Source organism: Canis lupus, chromosome X (genome assembly GCF_003254725.2).
Source record: "Canis lupus dingo isolate Sandy chromosome X, ASM325472v2, whole genome shotgun sequence".
In the NCBI taxonomy this organism is placed as follows: Eukaryota; Metazoa; Chordata; class Mammalia; order Carnivora; family Canidae; genus Canis; species Canis lupus.
Window position 1 is genome coordinate 113473951 of NC_064281.1, and position 9137 is coordinate 113483087.

The 9137-nt window shown below is 36.0% G+C and overlaps 1 protein-coding gene across 2 annotated transcripts; it reads right to left on the reverse strand.

Moving 5' to 3' along the window:
* Nucleotides 1-293: 293 nt before the first annotated feature.
* Nucleotides 294-1005, reverse strand: LOC112668577 (coiled-coil domain-containing protein 25-like). 2 transcript variants are annotated; one of them, XM_049107393.1, is made up of 2 exons: nt 745-1005; nt 294-437 (listed from the first exon to the last, which is right to left on the reverse strand). In XM_049107393.1, exons 1-2 carry the CDS (start codon nt 986-988, stop codon nt 421-423), a joined length of 261 nt encoding a protein of 86 aa, XP_048963350.1. In that variant the 5' UTR covers nt 989-1005; the 3' UTR covers nt 294-420. The 2 variants fall into 2 exon arrangements, with proteins under 2 accessions (XP_048963350.1, XP_035567980.1); XM_035712087.2 differs by having other exon boundaries at nt 294-1005.
* Nucleotides 1006-9137: the final 8132 nt, after the last annotated feature.

The following is a 9137-nucleotide window of genomic DNA, read 5'->3' on the forward strand; positions in this document are numbered from 1 at the left end:
ACCTCTGTTTTCAGGGACAGATCACAGTAACAAATACTTTGCAGAGCTGGTTCGTTCTAAAGTCTATCCCAGGAACAGGGGCAGCCAACTTTCATGAGGTACCAAGACATGTTTCAGCAAAAATATTTTCACTTTCCTAAAGTTATATGCTGTTTTCAAGTCCGAATATATTATAAATATCTGATCATTTTCTGTCAGCAAAAAAGGGAACACTTTTTTTTTTTTTAACTCCAACGTTGGTAGTATTTGTGCAGAATGAAGGTAGAATTTTAGTTGTTTTTTTGTAACTCTGAATACAGGTGAAATCAGACCATCCGAAACTGTCCTGCAATTCACATCTTTCAAAGGTCTTTTCCTCCATTCACATGAATTCATCAGAGTCATTGCTGTCCTGATTTGAAGACATGTTCTCAACTTTCATCAATGATGAATAGCTCCTTAATTCGTCCATTTCCCGCTTCTTCTTCATCTCTTCCTTTTCTTTCCTTTTAATTTCCTGAATTTGGGCTTTTTTCTCATTCCTCTCTTCCCAGTCCCTGCATTCCTTCTCTGCTGCTAGGTCAGGGAACCTCTCCATTTTGGTCTTTTCCAACCGGTTCAGGATCTCATTCACTTTCTTCTCCACAGTCACAATTTTCACATCCTTCTGCCTGTGAAAGCCTATCTGTCCCACATCCATGTCAGCTGTTTTCTTCAGGTTAGCCCACGGTGTATATACCACATTAACATTGTTCATCTTGCAGCCTTGAATGCTATTCGCCTTCACAAGGTGGGCACAGTCCATCAGGACTTCCTTTGGAATGTCTTCTATCTTCTCCCTCTTATGTAATCGAAGGTATACATGAGCCAAAGAGAGTTTGTCCACATGAAACCAAATATCTTCAGGCCAGCCACGCTTTATTAGATCTTCATTTTCATATTTATCCTTTCCCATGTAAATAGTGTAAGCTGATGAGTTAACGCTGCTGCTGGTGAAGTAGAACACCATGATCCCGGCAGCGGTGCAGCAGCTCCAGGGCGGAAGAGCAGCACTCAATTCGCCAGCTCAGGAGACCCTTACAGCTACTATTTTCAAACTCTTGGAATGCTGCTGAGTGTGTCATGTAAAGAAGCTGGTCTAGCTTATTGAATGATAACAAATCATGCTGTGTAACAGAGCCTTCATAGCCAAAAGCCCTCAGAAGCTTCAAGGTGTGTAAAGTGAAACCATCTTGGAACTTGTAGCCCATCAGATCAAACAGCCCAATGCTTCTACATGAATTAATTATGGAAAAAACCAGCAAAGGACCTGACCAGTTAACCTACAGAATCGTGAGGAATAATACATTATTACAGTTTTAAGACATTAAGTTTTAGAGCAGTTTATTTTTTAGCAATAGCTAACTGATATAAGTGCTTGCTCATTCCATTTTGCATTCTACTCTAATTTGTTACCTTTGCCTATAAAACCCTTCATTATCTAGCATTTCTGCCTCCAGAATAACTCTTTTTAAAATACCATCCTTCCTATCCTTATCACCGTTGCAAAATCCTGAAACCTACAATTGCCTTGACAGCTCCCCCTTCATCAACATCCTTATTAGCAAGCATGTTCTGTTGCCTCCAATCTTATCAATGGCCAGAGATCAAAACATGAGCCATGCTCTCACAAATAAAAATGGGCACAAGAGCTAGACCTCAAATCATCCCCAATAGCAAATACTTCCTGATGGTTCATCAGCATAGGTAATTTAAAGGTTGCAAAAAAATTTTATGTTGATCAAACTACTTAATTTTATGAAGGTATGAGTAAACGTGCATTTTTATGACATTTATGGAGGGCAATTCAGTAATACCTATTAAAGTTTAATATATGTATATCTTTCAGAAATAATAAGATAACTTCAGGATCTCATCCTAAGGAAATAAATGAAAAAAAGGAACAAAGATATATGTACACCAGGACTTTTGTATTAACAAAGCGTTTGAAATCATCTAAATGTCTATCAACAGATATTTATTAGATAAATTATTAACATCAATACAGTGGGAAATGGGGTAGTCATTAAAAACCTTGACATGGAAAAATTCCCATGATAGGTTGTTAAGAAAATAGCAGTAGAGTATGAAATGATTGTTATTATGATTTTTTACACATATAGTATGTATAGCAATCTGCCATCACTAGATGAAATTACATTTCAGAAGAAAATTACAGTAGAGTAGGGCTGATAGTAGAGAAAGAGCTACTTATCATGGGCATTTTAGTGGAGTTGAAGGGGCCTTGGATCAGACAGTGAAGATATCAAAAATATTTCCGTTCATTGGTGGGAGGTGAGTTGATTCATTTCATAATGGCAGACTGGAGACCTGTGAGGGATCCCTTGTGGAGGACCATGAGCCATTGACTATAGATGCAGTGATATTTAATAGCTGGTTTTAAGTATTTCTCTGCTTTGGACTTCAACTCAGTGAAGATTGCCAATTTTGACACCATGATAAGAGTTGGGCTTTAGAGAAATGCAGGAAAAGGCACATGATCATGCCAATGAGAAAGACTTTGGGAAAGCCAGTTAAGAAGGGATAGGAGGTGAAATGCAGAGTATGGAGCAAAAGTTCATAGCAAGGCAGCTGACTGATCTGATGTGCAGGAAAGATGAGTCATTCACACTCTGTCAGGCCCAAAAATATTGGGTGAAGAGAAGCTTTAAAATATATTGGACTGGGATCCCTGGGTGGCTCAGCTGTTAAGCATCTGCCTTCGGCTCAGGGCATGATCCTGGAGTCCTGGGATTGAGTCCCGCATTGGGCTCCCTGCATGGAGCCTGTTTCTCCCTCTGCCTGTGTCTCTGCCTCTCTCTCTGTGTGTGTCTCTCATGAGTAAATACAACCTTAAAAAATAAAATAAAATATATTGGACTTGCTAAACTCAAGCAAAATGGAGCTTATACTTTCCTTAGGTAATAAAGTATAAATCTTGAAGACTGGAAAATTTGGAGACAACACTAAAAACAACAACAAAAAGAAAGAAAGAAAGAAAGAAAAGATGATTTCTTCTCAATGTCTAAAATCATAAAAAAATGACTTTTTAAAAAACCTTTTGTTATTATGGGCAGGTAGATCAGATAACACATTGGACGGGAAATAGACCATTCTCACCGAATGTCTACTCTGAAATAAGAGTTGTAATTTATTTGAGCTTTCTAAGAAAGATGTTAGTAGCCCACATTGATGACACATGTCCCCTCAAAAGCATTACTCAGCTGTATGGAGGGGAAATAAAAAATAATTTTGTATCTATTTACCTGGAAAGGCAGGAGTCCTCCTCTCCATTTACAACATCAAAGAATTGTAGAAAAATGCATTATACATAACACTGTCATTGGGAATTTTGTATTAAGAGTCCATGCAGTTTGGTGTCTCCCTATGAGTTTTTGTCTAATCCTCCTATCCATCCTCGACATTGCCTATCATGCAGTCTCTCAGCAGATGCAGATGTAAAATCAGCTGCTCACCAGCTAACTGGCAGCATCATAAGTAAGAAGAGGGCTTGGGACTTACGTTCAGAGAACAGCAGGAACACCTCCTATGGGGTTTCTAAGCATGGACTCTTGGCTTGGCAGACAGCCATAGATTGAGAAGATAAAGAGAAGTGAGATAGAAAAAAGGCATGAAATATTGTACCATGTTAAAATATTAATAAAAAGATGGAAGACAAATTTCATACACATCCATGTATGTGTATATAAAGAAAACTGATCTAGGAATGAGAAGTAATATTAAGTAACACCTTCTATTTATGAAGCACTATGCTTGGTAAGTGATGGATAGTATTTTGTTTCAATTTCTCAACAAACCTGAGAGGTTAGATTCAGTCATCCTTTTTTATACGCATAAAGAAATTAAAGCTGAGGGAAAAGAAACATCGTACTCAAGGCTCCATACTTCATTAAATTCTTTGAGGCGGTATTTATAATCAAATATCTCTAATTCCATTATTTTTCATTCTGCTACAAAATGTTGCTTTGGTAGTTCAAGGCCAAAGGGAGGCAAAAACAAGATTTAAATAGACTTACAGCCAAGATCACAATGTGAACATATGTATTTGTCACCTTGCATCTAGATTCCCACTGAAATGACCAAAGAAGCGTAAAAATATGAGGAAATCTAATTTATGAAGGAAGTATGTTGGTGTTCATGGTTCTACTTGATTAGGGACCTTTTAATTTTTTTAAACTTGGATTAAATAAGGAAACCACCTTCACCTCATTAAAATGAGCAATATCATCATCAAGAATGTGTTTATTAAGAACTCAGTATCTAGAGCCAGAATGCCTGGCTTCAAATTCCATTTCCTCTAATTATAAATGGTATAACTTAAAAAAATTGTATAACTTTCACCAAATTACTTACCCTTTCCTTGCCTTGTTTTCCACATGTGCAAAATGGAGCTGTTATGAGATAAAAATAAATTGATATTTGTGAAGAGATCAAAATGGTATCTGATGCATAGTAAACCTAAATAAATATATACTAAATACAAAATAATTTAAAAGAATAATTGTTTCTTTGCATGAGAGACTTCTAAGTAAGAATGTAAATTTAGCACTAAAATCTAATACTTCATTTTCTGAATTTCCATCCAAATGACTGCAATATGAATAAAGTGAATAAAGTCCCCCAAATATATCCAATACTCATTCCTGGAACCCATAAATGTTACTGTATATGGCAAAAAGGACTTTGCACATGTGGTTGAATTAAGGATTTTGAGATAGAAGATTCTCTGAATTATCTGAGTGAGCCCTAAATGAAACCACAAGTGTCCTAGAAGAATGAGGCAGAAAGAGATTTTAAGATAGAAGAGGAAGGAAGCTATGTGATGATGGAAGCAGGGGGCAGGAAATGCAATATAATATGAAGGTATGAGCCCAGGAAGGACAGCCTCTAGTAGCTAGAAAAGACAAGGATTGGATTCATCCACAGAGACTTCAATGTGAACAGAGCCTAGCTGACACCTTGATTTTGGTCTCATGAAACCCATGTCAAATTTCTGGCCCTCAGAATTGTAGGAGAATCAAGTTGTGTTGAATAAGCCACCCAGTTTTTGGTAATTTGTTATAGCAACAATTTGTTATAGAAAACTAACACAATGACTAAAGGTATATATGAATGGAGAAAAATTATATGAATGGTAGAGACGAGGGAAGGGTAAATGTCAATTTCTACTCCATATAGTACAAATGTAATCTAAAGAAAGACATAGGGCTGACTCTTGAAGCACTTCTAATAGAAGAGCGGTATGTCTAGAAAGAAACCAGATACCACTTACTTTAGGTACCTCACATCTGTAGATGAAAGCCATGCTGTGGGGCAGTCAGAACATACTACCTAGACTTCCCCTTGACAATGAGGCCAAAACAACACAATCTGAAGTCCAATAGTGTCACCTGTTGTACCTACAATTATTCCTGGCAAAAGCTCCTGTGCTAAGCAGCAATCTCTGTGAAAGTAACAGTAGGGCTGGGCTGAGAGTTGAACATTGCTTCCTGACATGAAAATCCTTGGCAAAAAACAGAGAGGAGGTTTTTCTGCATAGACATGAAACTCCCTGCTGGGCATATTCTTGTTTTTGACTCTCTCCATGCTTCTGTCAATGAACTAGATCTAGGAGTCAGAAGGAGAAATATTTAGTGAATAGATTTCCCCCATTTCCCCTTGCTTTAGAATTTGGCAGAGACCCAGTCTGTTTTCCAAAAGATCCATCTAAAAGAACTTTATTGAGAATAAAAGAATACTTTGCATGCCTAGATACTTCTTTGTAAGTATACATAATTGGAGGAAAATTGATAGATCCAGGGAAATGTATTGAAATTCAAAAGCTCCTCTCAAGGATGCTGGGTGGCTCAGCGGTTGTGTGTCTGCTTTTGGCTCACGTTGTGATCCCAGAGTCCTGGATGGAGCCTGCTTCTCCCTCTGCCCATGTCTCTGCCTCTCTCTCCGTGTCTCTCATGAATAAATAAATAAAATCTTAAAAAAAACACAAAAGTTTCTCTCAAAAATTAAAACCAATATTTTAATCTAAAAGAGATTTACTCTAAGAAACAAAAGAAAATCAAGAAAACATGGAATCTATACAGCTAGACCAAGCAATCATGATGAAAGAATAATCAGTGAACATGAAACAGTGAAGGAAGATGAAAAATATTGTCGAATAAAAAATATTATGGAGACATAGAAGCCATTGATAAGGTCTTTTGGTAAGACTCCTGATATAATGGTTGTTGGCCTTCAGTTATTTTTCTCTCACATTCCAAAACACAGCTCAATGAAATGTTGAGACTTTTCTCATAAATATTATTGGCTAAATGCATAAGCATCATTCTTGATGACACTGTAAACATGTATAGGGATTTCACTTACTAGTTTCATGTTGCTTTTTACTCAGTTTATGTGTTTCCAGTGTATTTAACTGTGTGATTGACACATTTAAAAATAGCATTGTATTAACAGCTCCTGACACAATGTAGAACAACAAAAGATAAAACATTTAAAAACTGACAGTTTCATTGAAAAACAATCCTTTTAGAAAACCATTTGACAAATGTGAGAGGAGTTTCCAGTTACTTTAAGCAGATAGGAACCTATTGAGAAAAAATAACCTGGAATGCATGTCATGATCTACTTAGACTTTTCTTAATTAAATACAGCCTTATTTTAAAATGGCTGAAAAGATGACCTTTGCACAGAAAAAAATACATTTAAAGAAATATAAATGAAAACACAGTAGTACAACACCTTTGGGATGCAGCAAAAGCAGTCCTAAGAGGAAAATATATAACAATACAGGCCTACCTCAAGAAGCAAGAAAAATCTTAAACAACCTAACCTTACACCTAAAGGAGCTAGAAAAGAAAAACAGAAGCCTAATCCAGCGGAAGGAGGAAAATAATAAATATTAGAGCATAAATAAATGATCTATAAAGCCAGCAGAAGGAAGGAAATAATAAAGATTAGAGCAGAAATAAATGATATAGAAACTTAAACAACAATAGATCAAGGAAACCAGGAGCTGGCTCTTTGAAAAAAAATTAATAGAATTGGTAAACCTCTAGCTAGACTTATCAAAAAGTAAAGAGAAAGGACCCAAATAAATAAAATAACAGAGAAATCAGAGCCAACATCACAGAAATACAATTATAAGAGAATATTATGAAAAGCTATATGCCAACAAATTGGGCAACCTGGAAGAAATGGATAAATTCCTAGAAACATATAAACTGTCAAAACGTGAACAGACTGATAGCCAGCAAAAAAATTGAATTGGTAATCAAAAATCTCCCAACAAACAAAAGTCAGGGCCCAATGGTTTCACAGGCAAATTCTACTAAACATTTAAGGAAGCGTTAATATGGTTCTCCTCAAGCTATTCTTTTTTTTTCTTCTCAAGCCATTCTAAAAAAAAAAAAAAAAAAAAAACAGAAGGAAGGAAAATTTCCAAATTCATTCTATGAGGCCAGCATTACCCTAATACCAAAACCAGATAGAGACTCCACTAGAAAGGAGAACTACAGGCCAACATCCCTGATGAAAAAAAGGTGCAAAAATTTTCAATAAAATACTAGCAAATCAAATCCAACAATACATTAAAAAATCATTCACCATGATTGAATGGGATTTATTCCTGGATTGCAAGGCGTGTTCAATATTCACAGTCAATGTGATATACCACATGAATAAAAGAAAGAATAGGAGCCATATCATTTCAATAGATGCAGGAAAAGCATTTGACAAAGTACAACATTCATTCAAGATAAAGAACTCAACAAAGTGGGTTTAGAGAGAACATACTTCAACATGATAAAGGCCATGTATGAAAACCTCACAGGTAATATCATCCTCAATGGGGAAAAACAGAGCTTTTCCTCTATGGTCAGTAACAATACAGGGATGACCACTCTCACCATTACTATTTAACAGAGTACTGGAAGTCCTAGCCACAGCAATAAGACAACAAAAAGAAATAAAAGTCATCCAAATCAGCAAGAAAGAAGTAAGACTTTCACTATTTGCAGATGACATGATACTATATATAGAAAACCTGAAAGAATCTGAAAAAAATTGCTAGAACTGATACATGAATTCAGTAAAGTCACAGAATACAAAATCAATATATAGAAATCTGTTTCATTTCTATACATCAATTAATGATGTAGCACAAAGAGAAGTTAAGGACTCAATCGCATTTACAATTGCACCAGAAATAATAAGATACCTGGGACTAAACCTAACCAAAGAGGGGAAACACTTGTACTCTGAAGACTATAACACACTGATGAAAGAAATTGAAGATGACCCAAATGGGAAGACATTCCATGCCCATGAATTAGAAGAACAAATACTGTTAAAATGTCTGTATTACCTAAGCAATCTACACATCTAATGCAATCCCCATCAAAACATCAGTAGCATTTTTCACCGAACTAGAACAAACAACCTAAAATTTGTGTGGAACCACAAAAGACTTCAAATAGCCAAAGTTGAAAAAGAAAAGCAAGGCTGGAGGTATCACAGTTCTGGACTTTAGGTTATATTACAAACCTGTAGTAATGAAAATATGGTACTGGCAGAAAAATGGACAAATAGATCAACAGAATAGGGTAGAAAATCCAGAAATGAACCCACAACAATATAGTCAATCTTTGAGAAAGCAGGAAATAATATCCAATGGGGAAAAATCTCTTCAACAAATGGTGGTGGGAAAACTGGACAGCAACATGCAGAAGAATGAAACTGGACCATTTTCATATACCATACACAAAAATAATTTAAAATGGATGAAAGACCTAAATGTGAGACAGGAAATCATCAAAATTCTTTTTATTTATTTATTTACTTTTATTTTAATTTCAGTATATTTTTTTTCTCTTTTTTTCTTTATAAATTTATTTTTTATTGGTGTTAAATTTGCCAACATATAGAATAACACCCAGTGCTCATCCCATCAAGCGCCCTCCTCAGTGCCCATCACCCAGTTACCCCCACCCCCTGCCCTCCTCCCCTTCCACCCCACCTAGTTCGTTTCCCAGAGTTATGAGTCTCTCATGTTCTGTCTCCCTTTCTGGAAATAATCAAAATTCTTGAGGAGAACACAGGCA

Excerpts from the sequence above, each read along its gene's own strand:
- LOC112668577 (XM_035712087.2), bottom strand. The coding sequence starts at position 988 with ATGGTGTTCTACTTCACCAGCAGCAGCGTTAACTCATCAGCTTACACT.